The following is a 15,987-nucleotide window of genomic DNA, read 5'->3' on the forward strand; positions in this document are numbered from 1 at the left end:
TGAGTGACTGCATTGTGGCTTTGTTAGCCCTATAGAAAATTTATCTATGCTGCTGTAAATCCATGATTGGCGTGAGCGCGTTTTCCCTGTTCCCTTTGCTCTGAGAAAAAAAAACGCCAGGAAGCCACTCAATTTTACCTCGCACTCGGATTTTTTATACTAAATAGTAAAGACGCGTTTATTTTTTTTTGTTCCTTTGAATTTACTTTAGCAAATAATTTATGTCTTTAGTTCTTAATTGCATTATAGAGATCTCCCTTTTCTTTTAGTTAATATTTAACATAGGATTAATTTGCGGTAAATGACTCAGCACGTTCTTTCAGACGTGATAGACTGCTTCATCTTGCTGGATATCAAGATGGCAGGATCGTTTGAGAACGCGTCGAAAGCACAGAGCAAGGTAGGCCCAACTACGTCTCTTTTGCAATATAACATGGCTTGCTAGCTCCCTTTGTACTCGTTGCTTTGCCACTCCCCCCAATTTTTGAGACCATTTCAGTATTCTTTTTCATATGATAACATTCTTAATACATTTTTGAAAACTCCCAGCGGATAGTGTTTCATAATGAATGAGCTAATTCATTCTGCCATTGACAGGTGCTTTCAATAGCCGAGATAGCGTGGATAACTGTGAAGAGCTCGACTCTCGAGATTCTCCACCAGGAATCGAGCCGCATCTCTACATGTTCACGAAATGGTCCAGCGAACCAGTCCGGGGCAGATATTTCTCCTCCTATTCATGACGATTTAGATGCATCCTCTCAGTTGAGGCATGTCCTTTCGCGGCTTGACTGTCACCTCGATGATCTCATACAGAAGGGCCACTCTACCTGTTTTGTCTCCTTCGGAGGCTCGATGTTGCGAACAATTCTCCCTGCAGAGGCACGCCTACATTCACTAGATCTCCCAACCCATCTCACTTCGCCTCGATTGGTTGATGTTCGTCTAGCGGCTGCAGAGCAGCTAGCGAATCAACCCGAAATACCGTGGGGTCAGGCCGCAACGCTTGAAGAGCTGGCACTTCAACTGGGCCTTGAGCCGGAGCCACAGAATGCGTGCGAAATGCTACTCCGTATTTTGCGGCGGCTGGGAGGCGAGGACAGTGGGAAAGTAACCCCCGTGGATTTAGCGGCAGAATGGGACAAATTCACGTCCGATTCGAGCATGGTTGTGCGAATGACTGGATTACCGCAAGACCTCTCCCACACTGAGCTGGAGGCGTGGTTCAAAAGCGGTGCGGGGGTTAAGCCGGCCGCGTTTTGGATGGTGCGCACTCAAGATAATCAACGGCCTAGCGGTAGTGGCTTCGTTGTTTTCGCAACCCATGCTGACGCATTATTAGGTTTGGCCATGGATGGAAGAACCCTTAATGATCGACTGGTAGAGTTAGCTCCGAGTGGCCAGTTTGCACTGGATGCTGCGGGATCTACGCTGGCCCCCTTTCCGGTATGTATTGGTGTATCTTCTCCTCTTCATCTTGTTCAAGTGATACCAAAAAAACCGGATTCCGTTTAATTAGATGGGTCAAAAAAACAAGTATCGCCCGGGTGACTGGGTATGCGGTGGCTGCCAGTTTCATAACTTTGCTGCACGACGTACCTGTCTACGCTGCAACTCTCCAGCGCACGGGGGGCCTGCCACCTCCAACTTCGCCCCGGGTGACTGGGTATGCCCAAACCCCGCCTGCTACTTTCACAACTATGCCTCTCGGCCCCAGTGTTTGCGGTGCAATACGGTACGCCCCAATGGCGGAATCTATCCCCTGGGCTACCGACCCGGCGACTGGCGGTGTCCTAACCACATGTGCCAGTTCCAGAACTTTGCCTCTCGAACAGCGTGCCTGAGATGTGGAACGGTGGGCGGACAGCACATGCAGCATGCGAGCGTGACGGCCGACGTGTTTGTGCCGATGAACGGCACCGTGTGTGGGTGGCTGTGTCGTGGGTGTGGAACGCACAACTTCTCGCATCAATGTGTGCGGTGCTCTTCCTTCCCGTTCTCCCAGGCGCCCTCTTCGCCCCCCTCCTTCAACTTCCACGCGCCGCCGCCGTCGGCTGGGGTGGCGTCGCCTCCACCCCCTCCGCCGCCCCAGCTTCACCACCCGCATCCCCACGCACCTCATCCGCCCGTCTTTGGCTATGCAGTGCACCCCGGGAATTCCGGCAGCGAGATCGGAGTGAATGGAGTGATGGAGGCCCACCCCTATCCTCTTATCTTTACGCATCCCGCCCCAGTCGCGATCGCCTCGCCTCCTCCCGTCTCTCCTCCCGCAAGTGTGACGAAAGGCGAATGGAATGGACCTGCAGTTCCCGAGCAAACCACTGTCAATGGTAGTGTAGCTGTTCATTATTGATCGTAATTTAACCAGGAGGACCTAAATTATTTTATGGAATGACTTTTTTTAAGTTTTTTTTTTCCTATCTATTTTTTTTCTATAAAAAAGAATTTACTTTATTCTTTTTTACTTCTTCTTTTCTTCATCTTCTTCTTCTCCTTCTTTTATTTCTTCTACCTTTTCTTTCTCTTCCTCTTCCCCATGTTTTCCTTTTCTCTGCTTTCATTTAAGCGAAATACGCCTATGATTGTTCTTTTCTTTATGAATTTTATTTTTTTCAAGAATCTATTTTTTTTCTTTTTCGTTTACTAGAAACTTTCTATATTTCCCAGTAACTGTAGTAAAGAAAACCTCGCTGTTTTACTTTTTTATTTTAGAAGAAAACACGTAGTTGAACAAGTCATTATTGTACAGACAAAGTATAGAAAAATGCTGAAATATCGGGAATGAACTACTTTCACAGGGCAGCGTCGGGTACCTCATTTTCCTCTCGAGAAAGAGGTGGGGGTGCAATCTTCTCCAAGCCATCCTGCTTGCCGCTATTTGCCTTTCCTTCCTGCTTCTTTTGCTCCCGTTCTTCTGGGGTGCCCACGATCAAAAGAATGAATCGCAGGACTTGGAAGGCCGTGAACAAACATGCAAAAACCCACACCGAGATCACTAGCGCGATTCCCAAGGCTCCCAGCAGCAATCCTCCCCCCACCAACAGAATGAATCCTTCCACAAAGAGCACGGTGATGATCGCGCCCCCCACCACGGTGAAGGTGGAGGCCAGGGCGAAGAGGACAAAGGAGAGAATGGGAAGGGAGGAAAGCATCAGGAGGATAAGCAGGAATACCTAATGGAATGGGGAAATTTAGAATTTGGGATCCGCACTATAATCAAGATTAGGAGAGGTGCAATTACGCCAAGCCATGGGTATTTGGAGCACGTCTGGAGAATTAGAGTAAGAAAACGCGCGCCCATGTTGATAGCCCTAGAAATGAAGCAGGATGGCATTTATGCACTGGTGGTTAGTTATCTGTCTAGCCTGGGAGAGAAGTGAGAGAAGTCTACCCATCTTTAGCTCTCTTGGCGCGCGCGTACACCACGCTCGCAAAGGCATTCAGATGCTCCACGATACGCGCTACCGCCTCACGCGCCTGGGCCTCTTCCTCCTCTTTTGCACTGCGTTTTTTCGTAAATTCTTTGGTCATGTGCACAAAAAGCTACACTTGGAATGGGATGAAACTCTCGATGGGAAGAGAGTGATACGGCTGGCCTGCCCTCCCCCTTTCTCCCGATTAGTTCAAAACGCTCTCCCAATCCGCAGTTAGGTTAGCCAAAACCTAACCTTGTCCGGCTACTTCCACTTGCTTGTATGCACTGCCTTTTATACTCTAACTATTACCATTTTTAGCCTTCTAATTACCAGCATTATAGAATGTTAAAACGTACCAACCACTGTTGGCTTCCCTCCTATGCTACCGACACCCTTTCCTCCACGATATGGCCGATACGTACCATCAGTCCTCCTGGGAAAACTATTACCAGCCCCAAGTTGATCCTGTATCGCAGGCCAACGTAGATCAAGCTTCTTACGGCCATCAGACCGCGCAAGAACCGACGCCCTGCCGTATCTACTTTGTCTTGGGTTCTATGATGCGGATTCAGGCACTAATTAACCAGCAATTACAGCAAATACAAACACAAACGAATCGACAGCAGCACGACTGGACTAATGTGCCTACTGCAACTACAGCCCAATCGCTCCAACAGGTACGAAACGACACGACAATACCCAGCACTGTACCACAACATGCCCCACCACTGTCACAAACAATACCGCCAGTCTACGCTTCCTGGTCGTCGCCGTACTCGTACATCAATCCCGTTACCAACTCTTACTACTACGTCATGGCAGCTAAGTAGTCCGGTTCGCCTAGCCATTTGAATCGGCATCAATATTATTATCAACTTTATCCTAACTTTTTTCGAGCCCATCCCGAGGTTTACGCGAACAACGCCTATAAATTACCACCAGCATACCATCCTTGGACATATTACTATCCGGGGTGGATCCCGTAGGTATAGTTCGTCCCATATAGGCAGCATCCATGATATCATTCCACAATATCACGCAGACACAGCAACAACTAACACCTGGTTGCTTCTCATTGCAATTGTATTCTAGACTGTATACATCCAGCAAAGTCTTTCCAGGAATTTCTTGATTGGCTATTCCACTAACGAAACTTAACGATATAACATGCTGGAACAGATCTACAGGCTATTCCGGTGATGGTCATATCATTAACATCGTGCACCCTTTCATTCATACTTCATCTTCGCTCGGCAGGTCTTCATAACTGTTCATCCTTTACTTATTCATCGATCATCACATTTCATCTCGGAATTATCTTCGTAGAACCGTAAAGTAGTTTACAAACTTTTGCTTACCCAACACACACTTGGAATGAATTTACATGCCAAAATTCACTTGTTTGACTAGGTCAGTACGGAAAAGAAGTACAACAATATAATACGAAACCAAGTCGAATAATAAAATAAATTTAATGGGGGGAGGGCTGGTCTCCCCTAAGTAACCGCGTATACGATAACAATCCCTCCCTCAAAAAAAAAAGGGGGACTCGTTAACCTTCAATCCCGGTTGTCTCATCACGTGCGACTTAGTCGCAGAGAGCGTCGTAGTTGAAGCGGTATCGCGGGTCCTTCGGACAGCACATCTCTTTCTCACCACCTGTGCAGCCGGCTCCCGAGTCGCCATCGTTGTACGCGACCGCCGCACAGTTGCCATTGCAGAAGGGACCTTTGCCGCAAACCACACATCCGCGGTCAATCTGGTCCGGTCTTCGCGGCCACCACCTGTCAGCTTCAGGGTAGCACTCTTGGTACCCGATAGGGCAATCACGTTTCGTCAACTCACCGCTGGCTGGGGTATTGCTATTGTGGGGGTACGACACAAATGTTTTCCTAGGGGTCCCTTCCGTGAGGCTCGCGCTCAGTACACTCGAGAGAAGGCAGGTTGCCAACACCATCTTGACTTTCGTCGATAACATCGTAGTGTGAGCACTTAACCGAAATTATGTTGCCGTGTATAAGGTACGGTTAGGATAAACTAAGGTGTTGTATTCTGCTTCTGGGGTTTTAGATAAGTTAGGGGTATGACTAGGCTGTCGGTTGGTGGATGGAGATAAAGGTTGTTATTCTTTTCTCAGAGGCAGATCGATGACCGCTTTTAAACTCTCGGCCAAAGTGATGGAGTTGCTGACATAATGATGACCGAGACGGACACGGAGTACGTAAGGAAGGTAGGAAATCAAATAATATATCCTAATTTGGTTATTCAAAAGATGGCCGAAGATGCATCTTGAAAGAAAACAATAAAACAATACTGTGAGTTGTCCTGTTACAAGTACGGTAGTCATAATCGTGCCATAAAATGTAAATGCATTTTTTTCATTCTTGCCGGGTGGTATCCGAGATTATCTTGTTTATTATTAGACGTTTCATGTATTGGTTTAATTACAACTCTAGCCAAATCTTCTGAATAGATCTTGCTGACTGTGCCAGCTCATTGGGTGACCTACTGATTCTAACATGACCTCGCGAAAAAGACATGCTGTAAAGCATTGCCTAGCGCTAGTGTGTATAGAGATGATTCCAGAGATACGGTAGGAGGGGTACAGATGTCGCAAGGATAGTAGGATGGAGAGACAAACTAGAACGCTAGGTAACGAAGCGAGGAAGAGGGAATAGACAAACCAACAATGGATAGACAATGCAACACAAAAAATCAATAAATATATGTATATGTACTAGGTCGCTTCGGCCGTTCGATCGACGGAAGTCGCGCAACTTGACCAATTATGCACACTATCAACTAGCCTCATTCAGACTAATCAGCGTCAGTGCAACCGCATCCATGGTCATATCCTTGGTGAGCATTTCATCCGACGTAGTATGGGTTTAACATCAGGCGGGAGTTGAGTTGTGTCGGAATGAGGGACTTCTTGTGGAACCGCTTTCTCCTCGTTTACATGGTCAACATCATTATAACCTTCCATGCCATTCTCGTTTGCTGTCTGATTCGCTTCATCGTACATGACCTCATCGTCAGCCTGATTCTCGTCACCATTGACGTGTGCCTGCAATTGTCGTATTTCTTTATCGGACACAAGTTCTAATTGACCGGTATGTTCTTTCGACTGTTCGGCCTGCCAACCGATCGCTTACTGATCGCTTACTTCTTCCGCCGCTTCCTCGATTGCTTCATACATAACAGGGTCATCATTAAGATAAGCATCTTGCTGTCCGCAGAATCAGGCTCGTCTGCATCATTTGCCACTCCCTCGGCGGTGGCTGACTCGGCCTCCATTCACAGGCTCGTTTCCTAGCTCGACACAACCACCCTACGGCTCGAAGCAAGGCGATGGCAGCCACCGTGGTCCGGTCAATGGAAACCCATCGTCGAATCATGGCAATGGCTGTCCCGACCATTCGTACGATTGGTATACGAGTTCACTTCCCCGCCATTGTCTGCAGCACCAGTTGGTGGGCACCCCTCAACTCGCTCCAGTCATGGTCAAATGCCACCCTGGACAGATGTGATCGCCCTGATCCGGTGCCGTCATCGTCTGGCTCAGTTTTTCGTGAGCAACCTGGAAAAATCGTGAAGCAAATAGACTTTACTAAGGCACGACGCCCCAGAGCATGTTAAATATATTAATAACTGCTGTGTTGCTTTTCATTAGATGATCAAAACTATGCAACCATCAAGCTTATATTTTGTTGTTCAATGAATCTTTTGCGCTGTTTCTTGTGCAGGAACTGTACTTGAGCATCTTCATATAGGAATTACAGTTAGCGTAATAGTCTTTCAAAAATTTCACGCCCGCGTTTATTAGCGCGTTTTCTGCGACGGAAATGTCGCGTATCAGGATACTCATTCGTGGTTATATCCGAAAAATATTTCAATTTTTCGGATATAACCACAAAAACGGACAATGATTTGATTTGCACATAAACTTCGATCATGATTTAGAGGCCTTGGCGAGTCAATAGGAATCGAGGCGGAGAATGAAGCTAAGAAACTGCGAAATCAAGTTGTTGACGGCCGGCCACCTCCCACTAAAGATGAAAAATTGCCGGGATTAGGCCAGAGGGGTTTCGACATTGGGCGCAATGATCGAGCAATCGGGATATTCTGTCTCGATCACTAATTAAAAAAATACAAAAAACCTCGAATAAAAATATCCCAAACAACCCCGCCTTCTTTCCCCCCCTTCCTCAACCCTCACAATACACATCAAACTGATGCTCTTTGACCGAGTTCCTTCTCCCTTTGCCCTTTCGCTGGAGGCCGTGCCGCACTCTTTCCCTCTGGCCGCTGCCGCCGCGAGCGCCCTGGTGCTCTATTTTTACCTCGCGCGTGACACTGCCCCCAGAGGAATTCAAAAAATAATCTCCCTCTCACAGCTCGAGGTGCTGGATCTACTCTTTGGAAAAGCCGATTACCACACACGAACAAAGCGTGTGAGGGAGATTATGGAAGAGAATGGGATAATGCGGGTAATGAATGACATTCGATTGACAACTTAACGGGCAATGTGATGTTGAATTCCTTTTTGAGCCATTAGATGAAGCTGGGCAGTTTCCATCTTGTTCAGGTCGCTCGGCCAGAGTTTGTGAAGGCCGTGTTAACCGGCCAGGGTAAGTGGCGAATCCTCAGAATGGCTTGTTTCTCATTCTCTATCCTCACAAATGGTGGATTATAGATATCGATAAAGTCAGCCTCAATGAAGAGCAGTGGGTATTTTGTACTCTACTCGAGCATGCCCACTGATTGATGTTTTTTTTTCTTTTGTAAATATACAAAGGCCTGGCTCCTTCACAGTGAAAGCTTTCGGTGAAAACATCATCTTCAGCAAGCGAAACCAATGGCGGAAGTACCGCCGCATCATGAACCCCGCGTTTGCCACTGTCCCGATTCAAATCTACGACGAGCAGGGAGCTCGACTTGCCTCTCACATCAAAAGGAGCAAGAGCCGGCTTCTAGAGGTGGGTCGGTTGATAAAACGCATCGCCTTGGATATCATCGGCCTCTCTGCGTTTGGGTATAATTTCAATGCCCTCGACGAGCCGCACGGGCACTATGTCACCATCTGGTCCCGAATTATCGAGCGATCCTCCAAGTTTGTCTTTCTCCTCCTGCCGTGGCTCGAGAAGTTCTTCGACGAGTTTGAACTCCTCGAGGAAATGGAGGGCATGATTGCCGATGTCATCCAGAAGAAGCGAGAGTTGCTTCGGAGAGGAAATGGCGATGAGACCGGACCGTCGAGCCTGCTCACGCGAATGATAAAAGCAAACGAGCTCGAAGGCGAAATCTCCCTATCCAACGCAGAGTTAAAGGTAAGGGCATGCCGCGTGACCAGGGTGAAACGAGAAATACTCATATGACCTCGCCTTCTCTAATACAGAATAACGTGATGGCGTTTATGCTGGCTGGGGTTAGCGACTTGTGCTAATAATGACACTCACTTTAAAGCATTCAATTTATTCATTCTACTGTATATACAGAGCGACACAGTGGCAAACACGCTTACGTGCTGTCTTTATTACTTGGCGAAACATAAGGTATTCCTCTGTGCTTACTGTGGACAAAGTGCCGCTTCCTTTTTAATCCTGCTTTCCAATGGCGCACGATTAATAGCAGGTACAAACACGTGCACGAGAGGAGGTGCTTCGTGTGGTCGGCGCTGATGAGGAGATCACCCTTGAAAAACAAAAGAGTCTTCTTTACCTTACCAAAGTAATCAAGGAAACCCTCCGACTTTGGTAAGTGGTGGCATTCTGCTTGATTTTCATTGCCCCTTTGTCACCCATCGCTTGTATCCTTAGTCCTCCCACTCCCTCCCTTACCCTCCGCTGCCTCGCATCGCCTCAAACCATCGGCGAATATACAATTCCCCCAGGGGTGAATATCACCGTCGACATCTACTCTATCCATCATTCGCCCACCTATTGGCCTGATCCGGAGCGATTTGACCCAGAGCGATTCACGGAAGAGAAAGAAAAGTTACGCCCTGCATACACTTGGTTACCCTTTGGAGGGGGGCCGCGCATCTGCCTTGGTAGCCGGTTTGCGCTCGTCGAAATAAGTGTTCTCCTAGCGCACCTACTGCGGTTCTTTGAGGTGGAAGTACCTGCAAGGACCCTACACAAGGAGAGGCCCTACCTGCATGAGATGAGCTGGGGGGTGATAGGCCCTAAGAACATGGAGCTGATCTTTAAAGAATTGCGATAAGGCTGGCGGGTAAGGGTCTTGTGAAGATGGGGTTTGGTATGATGTCTGACCATCTATTTTTGACCTTGATGTTTATTCACAGGACTCTTGTCAAACGGACAAGATGAAGCAGTACAAGATAAAGAAAGACGCCGTTTCCGTACATCAGAACGACCCAGGCATATCGCACCCCATACACAAACACCCCCGCGGAGACCACGTGCAACAGCACGGTCCCCATGCGTTGAACGGTCCGGTTCACCATGAGATTCTGCGGAGAAGGGTCGATCCATTGTAGAAGCGCGAGTGCTATCGCGGGAACCCGCTGAGCCACCTAAGGGGGAAGACAAACGTGTTCAGTCACTAGACTCATCAGGAATAAGTGGAAGGCATAGTGCTCATTACGGGCAGCAGAGGAAGATGGAAGGGTGCCTGGAGCACCATCAGGAGGAGAATCGATTCTAGGTGATAAAATCTTTGTAGTTTTTCCCTTGTCTACCATATAATCGTCAATGTGAGACTTGCACTTGTAACTTCTTTTTTTATCTGTACCTTTACCCTTTTTGATATGGTTAAAGTCCATGCCGATAATAGAAGTTGTCCAACTAATATGGCAAAAAAAGAGGCGCGAAACCGAGAAAGAATCGCAATGAGTGAGCCAACGATAGATAGCTTCCAAGTAAGGGAGAGCCTCGGGGTAGCAGCTCCCCGCGGCAGCAGGCCCAACAGAAGTGCCAACACCTCTACAAGGATGCGCACGACACCCCATAATGTCGCTACCGCGCCCACGGATAATACGATTAGCACGCCAGGTAGCCACCAAAAGAAAACGTCATGGATGCCCAGTAGCATGTCGCGGAGAGCCCACCCGCTGGCCAAATTGCCACTCAGATTCGCTTGTAAAACCGCCAGGATCGAAACAAAAGCGATATGAGAAGGCACTTCGTTCCAAAGGGCATGTGCGGCACTCTCACCAAAACCTCTGCACCACCGCAGTTGCACCTTGAAGATCAAAAATAGTACCGCGGCGGGGAAGGTGGCTGCAACCATCCTGTATCGCGTCACAATGCGGCCCAAGCTCCCGTATACATTCACTTGCATTTCCACTTCCAAGTCCTCCTCCTCTCCTTCGGTTTTTACGTCTTCTCCCTCTTTTCTTGCTTCAAGTGCTGGTAGTTTCCAGAATTCCAAGATGAGTCCACGTCTCTCTTGTGGAACCAAAGCGTAAGGGGCGGGCCCATGGAAAGCAACATCGAATTGGTTGGAATTGACATGAAATTTGCTCTCATATGCTCCCCCCTCGGGAGCAGACTGTCTGACAACCATACGCATTGTAGCATTGTCCGTTCCTTCTAAAACTCTGAAACGATAAGAGAGCAAACTGTTGAGCGATGGCACCCTGATCTTAGTGTAGATTTGCCGGCTGTTGATGCGGAAACGTATCTTGTTGAAAAGCGACCCTGGGGTGGGCCTAACCATTGTCGCCGCGGTTTCTTGACCCACCATTTCTGCTTCTATAAACCCATCGGAGCCGTCCCCTCCACGGTCCACCACGGCTACATACGAATACCCTCTAAGTTCGCGGGGATGCACATGGAGAAATCTAAGCGGCCCATCTCCCGTCGAATGGGGGGGCGGGAGTAGCAGAGTGTTGGCGGCCATGGACTTGCACTCCAAAGGAGCATCGTTTTCGGTACACAAAAGAAGATCCAGGCGATGTTGTGAGCCAAGAGGACGATCGGTCAACAGGTGAAACTGGGGGGAGCCAGAGGAGGGAACCGTTAGAAGGGTGGTCATCGGACTGGAGTCTTTCGGGAGAAGTTGTCTCAGAGGACCACTATGAAGGCTGCGGTACACGACGGTTTCCTTTCTGATTTCGCCCCACCCCGAATCTGACATAGGAGAAGTGATGATAGTATACGCTCCCTCTTGATCAATAAATTTTTGGTCTCTTGCTATACTATACCTAGACGAAGCGGCAGAGTGTTGTCCCATCTTCCTAGCAGTTCCTCTCTGAAAACCCGCAATCTCTCCTCCACTCCAATCGTCTTGGTTGGGTTTCTGCCATCTACAACCCCAAGCAAGCAGCGTGATAATGCCTTCACTAGCTGGTTGCACCACAGTATGCTTAGGTGGTCGGCTCCAGTCCAGACTTGGGGTATGCCAGTCGCGTACACCGCGAATCCATGCGTGGGGGGCACCAAACTCTCGACGCCCGCCGCGTCTGAAGCAACTATCTGGTCCAATGATCCACCCGCAATGGATACGAGCGTCACCTCCTTTAACGTCTCTCCCGAACCCTTCTGATATCCTTCCCTCCAATAGGCAGAGAGGTTGGCGTAGAGCGTTGTCATTCGGCGATCGAGCGACATAGCAGGAAGAAGATGGGGCGTAGTGAGAGTAAGAAGAGTGTTAACTGAGCCCGCCTTGAAATTGGGAAGGACAAACAAAGTGCGCGCAACAATGCCGCCCATCGAATGCGCAATGATTATGACAGAAGTCGGGGCGGGGAGGTGAGACTGGGGGTGATAGAGGGAAAGGATATACTTGATGGCATCATTTGAATACTCGGCTTGCTCGAGGAGAGTTAGACCGTGGAGGGCAGAGTATTCCTCATTGAAATCCACTACATACGAAAAAGGCAAAAGATACGAGCGGTCAGCCATGGATCGTAATAGCTTTTATAACGTGCACTACATGTGAAAAAGTCCAAGTTGCGGATTTCTCTGCCGGAAAATCCTTTCTTAGCCAGCGCGTCGTAGTAGAGCATTGCGGATTCGGCAGCAAGCGAGCGAACTTGCTTGTAACTACCAGCATGACCGTGAATAAACAGAACAGGGATGCCAGTTGGCTAATCCAAATGAGAAGAAATAAGTAGGGTTAGTCTGATCCATTTTCTAAGAATTCCTTTGATGGAGGAGCTGGAACCCATGACACAAAACTATTTCATTTTCGTCATATCCGTACTCGCGGTAAAGGAAGAGGGAGTATTTATCGGCAAGCCGCGACCATCGCGAGTCAAAATTGGTTTGCTCAAGAAACATGGGACGCATATAGGTCATGGCGCACGCTTTTGGATCCACCTGGTGGTAGATGAATGAGTGCATTATGATGCCCACCGTACTCAGTGTCAAGAACACTACGGCCACGAGGATGAAGGTGGAGATGGAGAAAAGATGGTCTGAAATACCATGGAGGAAGTAGTTGAGAAAATGTGATTATATTGCCGGCTCAGCCGACACGGTCTTGTGCACATCGTACCTTTTGCATTTTGCCTTGCTTCCGATCGAGAGGATTTTGAAGACTCGCTCTTCTCATTACCTCTGCTCTTCTCCATGGTGGTTAGGAAAACGCGAGGCAAATAAGGCAATTTTTCGGGTTCCGAATTCAATGCTTAATTGGAGCTTGATTATGTATTAAGAAGTAGCGAATGGTTGTATCTTTCTGCAAATGCTGAAAAATAGAGGGAGGAGAAACAGAAAAGAGAGGAGACAGGACTGGGCAGTAAGAGCGCGGCAGCAGTTTATACCGCTTCAACTATGAATACTACTACGCATCTCAAAGATGCTGAAGCACCTCTAAGATGCCATAAAGTTGAGGTCATATTGCCCTACAAACAGGCTCTTTTTTTTTGTATAGCTGCGGGGAAGCTACCCGCGGTCTGGTACAAATATCTCCGCAGAGTTCTGGAACTAGCAAAGAGAGCACTGGGGACCCCGGAAGGCCTAGAAGAAAGCGGCCGGATTAAGGAAGAAGAAAGCGCGAGCGTGCGGCAATACCATTGAAGCTGGCTGTTCCGTCAGTTCAGAAGAGCCTTGCAAAGCTTCCGGGCTGGAAACGAATGGATTGCGGAAGACGCGATGCATTAAGCGGCATGGCCTCTCCCGAAAGGTGAGTTCTCTCGGAAGGTGACTTTCGCGGGTCTCCCATACCAATCCCCCGCCCTCTTCGCCAGGTGCACCACACACGCGTCGCTGAGTGGTCCCACAAACGAATTGCAACTGCGCCTCGAGATGGGCCTTTTTCCGAGTTCTGCAGGCTGGTGTTCCCCAAATCGAGGGCTATCTTAGGTGCCATATCTCTGTTTATAAATAAAATGAGTTTATAAATTCTCAGCTCAGCTACCATCCCGCCTCCTCATTCCGCTCTTTATTTTTTTTTTTCGTCCTTGCATCCCTAAGCGAGCCTCACTAACTTCAGTCCTGACGGCCGATGTCGATTTCTGTTGCATCAGGATTTCAGGGGCTGGGCCCTCTTGAATTCGAGATCCATCGCGATCCACTGGAGCAAACGCTTGAACTTTTCTCCTTGATGTCAACAGCCGACTTTGTGGTAAGTTGAACCGCCAGTCGATCTTTCATGATGTTGCTGATTGATGGCTCCTCTTTTCAAGCCCGCCGAGAAAAATGCATCCTCGACAAAAGCTAGGGAATCGCAACGATTGCCCCCACCCGTCGCCCTTAATGAGCTCCAACCACAATCTCAACCGTCACCTAAACCTGCTCTTGATGCAATCCGGTCGACTCTGTTGGATCCTATCAAGGTTGAGCCAAACCGGGTCGAGCAAACCGAAGAGGATATTGACGATGATGATAAGCCGCTTCATTTGCTCCTTCAAGGCTCGCATTCTCAGCTAAATCAACTGCGATCCCAGCCAACCCAAGCTATGACGAATGGGGCGCAGGGAGGCTCAGGCGCCAATAAGTGGTCCATTTCTCGGAAACTTCGGCGCATGCTCAGCCTTAAGGGCCGAAAACAAACCCTGGAACAGGGAGAGAAGATGGACCAGGGCAGCCCCAAGCTTATCGCTTTGCAATCTAGCCAGAACAGTCTTCGATCTCAAACCAGCAGTAAGCGGGATTTGTCGAGCCTAGAATCTGGTCACGAGGAAAGAGATGGTGAGCATTGGAGCTCGTATCCACGGTCCCCTGTGCGAAGAATGCGTCCTCCTCACCCCCCTCGTGAGAGATTGAGGATGCGTGTAAATAGCGCACCCGAATTCCAATATCGCAGGACCGAACCCAATGGTATATTTTCGATGCTTTTCCTTCGACTTGGATGGCGTCTAACCTACACTCTTGCTTCATAGTCCACCGTTCCGCCAGAGCCGATGCAAGGGAGCTTCGTCATCCAAGGCGGCGCCCGCTCTCCCACTACTATCACGAATTTCAGCAGGATCCGATCCAGAGGCTCCAGCACCCTGGCACTGGATCGACTGCGAGAAGCTTCTATAGCCTCCCCTCGTCGCCCTGCCCCTCCGCCGACTCCAACTCCTCCATCTCCTCCACCGCATCCCTCGCCTCCTCGACCGACACCTCTCTTTCCTCCCCGCAGAAATCTCCCGTATCTAGTGGGCGGCGCCTCAAGTTTAGCGACGATGTGCAGGTGCAATTCACGCACCATCCAGACCAATACGATCGGACGTCGGATCCGCATGCTACTTGCACGCGGCTCAGCGCCGGGATTGCTCTGCAGATCAAGCGTGAGCTGAACGAGTACAAGATGCGGGAAATGGTGGTGCACGAGGCGAGCCGAATTTACACGCATTTCTTCTCATGATCATGTCTGTATTTTTATTTTTCTAATCTCTATACTAATGATCCCTATTACTTAGACTCTCTCTCTCCATATAATTGTCACCATCACGCCTTTTTTTATTATTATTTCTTCTTCTTTTTCTAAACCATATTAATGTTGAACCTTAGACTTCACTAATAATCATCTATACAGGCTACTCATGATTTTTCTTTTTAATGAGGGATATTTTCATCCTCATGTAATCTTCACTATTTCTCCCCTTCTATTTATAACTTTTCATTCAAAGGATATCTAATAGGAGTGTAGATTCTGCCGATTTTATAAAATAACTTTGCTACCCTACTCTTGTGGGGAAAGATTGAAATAATTGGGGTAAAGGGGCATTTGACCACGTTGTGGCTGCTCTTTCGGGCGCGACTCGTATTTAATCCGCTATTGAATTAGCCGAGTACTGAAAATATAAAAACTCTCGTATTTTCAACACCGCCACTCTAGAGATCCTATTTGTCGAACCAGCAATGAATATTCACGTCTTGTTAGCACTTTCACTCCTCAGTACTTTAGTGAATTTTGCACGGGCAAAATCCCCGCCAGCGTCTGAGAACGTTATACAAACAGTTGTTCTCAACGTGCACAACTCTCTACGTGCTAACCATGGGGCAGAACCACTCGCCTGGAGCCAAGAAGCTGCCAATATAGCCCAAGCATGGGCAAGTAATTGTATCTTTCAACATAGCAAGACGCCTGGATTCGGCGAAAACTTAGCATATGGGTACACCCTAATATTGAGGCTGCAATAAGGGCATGGTATAGCGAACGCGAGGCTTAC

General features: G+C 48.4%; 11 protein-coding genes across 11 annotated transcripts; 6 read left to right on the forward strand and 5 right to left on the reverse strand.

The window, feature by feature from the left end:
- Nucleotides 1-301: 301 nt before the first annotated feature.
- VTP21DRAFT_2802 (uncharacterized protein) lies at nucleotides 302-2,353 on the forward strand (the record flags this gene model as incomplete). The annotated part of the gene is made up of 3 exons (XM_069393035.1): nucleotides 302-400; nucleotides 598-1,446; nucleotides 1,520-2,353. The coding sequence occupies 3 exons, from the start codon at nucleotides 302-304 to the stop codon at nucleotides 2,351-2,353; spliced, it is 1,782 nt and encodes a 593-aa protein (XP_069250050.1).
- Nucleotides 2,354-2,792: 439 nt separating this feature from the next.
- VTP21DRAFT_2803 (uncharacterized protein) lies at nucleotides 2,793-3,531 on the reverse strand (the record flags this gene model as incomplete). The annotated part of the gene is made up of 3 exons (XM_069393036.1): nucleotides 2,793-3,173; nucleotides 3,242-3,311; nucleotides 3,392-3,531. The coding sequence occupies 3 exons, from the start codon at nucleotides 3,529-3,531 to the stop codon at nucleotides 2,793-2,795; spliced, it is 591 nt and encodes a 196-aa protein (XP_069250051.1).
- A 292-nt stretch (nucleotides 3,532-3,823) lies between these two features.
- Nucleotides 3,824-4,246, forward strand: VTP21DRAFT_2804 (uncharacterized protein; the record flags this gene model as incomplete). The annotated part of the gene is made up of 1 exon (XM_069393037.1): nucleotides 3,824-4,246. One exon carries the CDS (start codon nucleotides 3,824-3,826, stop codon nucleotides 4,244-4,246), a length of 423 nt encoding a protein of 140 aa, XP_069250052.1.
- Nucleotides 4,247-5,004: 758 nt separating this feature from the next.
- On the reverse strand, nucleotides 5,005-5,394 carry VTP21DRAFT_2805 (uncharacterized protein; the record flags this gene model as incomplete). The annotated part of the gene is made up of 1 exon (XM_069393038.1): nucleotides 5,005-5,394. One exon carries the CDS (start codon nucleotides 5,392-5,394, stop codon nucleotides 5,005-5,007), a length of 390 nt encoding a protein of 129 aa, XP_069250053.1.
- An 870-nt stretch (nucleotides 5,395-6,264) lies between these two features.
- VTP21DRAFT_2806 (uncharacterized protein) lies at nucleotides 6,265-6,713 on the reverse strand (the record flags this gene model as incomplete). Its single annotated transcript, XM_069393039.1, has 2 exons — nucleotides 6,265-6,566; nucleotides 6,614-6,713. 2 exons carry the CDS (start codon nucleotides 6,711-6,713, stop codon nucleotides 6,265-6,267), a joined length of 402 nt encoding a protein of 133 aa, XP_069250054.1.
- A 54-nt stretch (nucleotides 6,714-6,767) lies between these two features.
- On the forward strand, nucleotides 6,768-7,055 carry VTP21DRAFT_2807 (uncharacterized protein; the record flags this gene model as incomplete). The annotated part of the gene is made up of 1 exon (XM_069393040.1): nucleotides 6,768-7,055. One exon carries the CDS (start codon nucleotides 6,768-6,770, stop codon nucleotides 7,053-7,055), a length of 288 nt encoding a protein of 95 aa, XP_069250055.1.
- Nucleotides 7,056-7,651: 596 nt separating this feature from the next.
- VTP21DRAFT_2808 (uncharacterized protein) lies at nucleotides 7,652-9,641 on the forward strand (the record flags this gene model as incomplete). The annotated part of the gene is made up of 8 exons (XM_069393041.1): nucleotides 7,652-7,906; nucleotides 7,975-8,047; nucleotides 8,113-8,143; nucleotides 8,215-8,746; nucleotides 8,815-8,844; nucleotides 8,915-8,971; nucleotides 9,048-9,172; nucleotides 9,236-9,641. 8 exons carry the CDS (start codon nucleotides 7,652-7,654, stop codon nucleotides 9,639-9,641), a joined length of 1,509 nt encoding a protein of 502 aa, XP_069250056.1.
- A 76-nt stretch (nucleotides 9,642-9,717) lies between these two features.
- On the reverse strand, nucleotides 9,718-12,957 carry VTP21DRAFT_2809 (uncharacterized protein; the record flags this gene model as incomplete). The annotated part of the gene is made up of 7 exons (XM_069393042.1): nucleotides 9,718-9,954; nucleotides 10,026-10,115; nucleotides 10,179-11,512; nucleotides 11,587-12,246; nucleotides 12,318-12,471; nucleotides 12,563-12,801; nucleotides 12,882-12,957. The coding sequence occupies 7 exons, from the start codon at nucleotides 12,955-12,957 to the stop codon at nucleotides 9,718-9,720; spliced, it is 2,790 nt and encodes a 929-aa protein (XP_069250057.1).
- A 202-nt stretch (nucleotides 12,958-13,159) lies between these two features.
- Nucleotides 13,160-13,405, forward strand: VTP21DRAFT_2810 (uncharacterized protein; the record flags this gene model as incomplete). The annotated part of the gene is made up of 1 exon (XM_069393044.1): nucleotides 13,160-13,405. One exon carries the CDS (start codon nucleotides 13,160-13,162, stop codon nucleotides 13,403-13,405), a length of 246 nt encoding a protein of 81 aa, XP_069250058.1.
- Nucleotides 13,406-13,424: 19 nt separating this feature from the next.
- Nucleotides 13,425-13,697, reverse strand: VTP21DRAFT_2811 (uncharacterized protein; the record flags this gene model as incomplete). Its single annotated transcript, XM_069393045.1, has 1 exon — nucleotides 13,425-13,697. One exon carries the CDS (start codon nucleotides 13,695-13,697, stop codon nucleotides 13,425-13,427), a length of 273 nt encoding a protein of 90 aa, XP_069250059.1.
- A 135-nt stretch (nucleotides 13,698-13,832) lies between these two features.
- On the forward strand, nucleotides 13,833-15,179 carry VTP21DRAFT_2812 (uncharacterized protein; the record flags this gene model as incomplete). Its single annotated transcript, XM_069393046.1, has 3 exons — nucleotides 13,833-13,952; nucleotides 14,014-14,647; nucleotides 14,710-15,179. 3 exons carry the CDS (start codon nucleotides 13,833-13,835, stop codon nucleotides 15,177-15,179), a joined length of 1,224 nt encoding a protein of 407 aa, XP_069250060.1.
- Between the last annotated feature and the right edge of the window lie 808 nt (nucleotides 15,180-15,987).

Source organism: Calcarisporiella thermophila, assembly GCF_041956535.1.
Source record: "Calcarisporiella thermophila strain CBS 279.70 unplaced genomic scaffold VTP21scaffold_15, whole genome shotgun sequence".
Taxonomy (NCBI): domain Eukaryota; kingdom Fungi; phylum Calcarisporiellomycota; class Calcarisporiellomycetes; order Calcarisporiellales; family Calcarisporiellaceae; genus Calcarisporiella; species Calcarisporiella thermophila.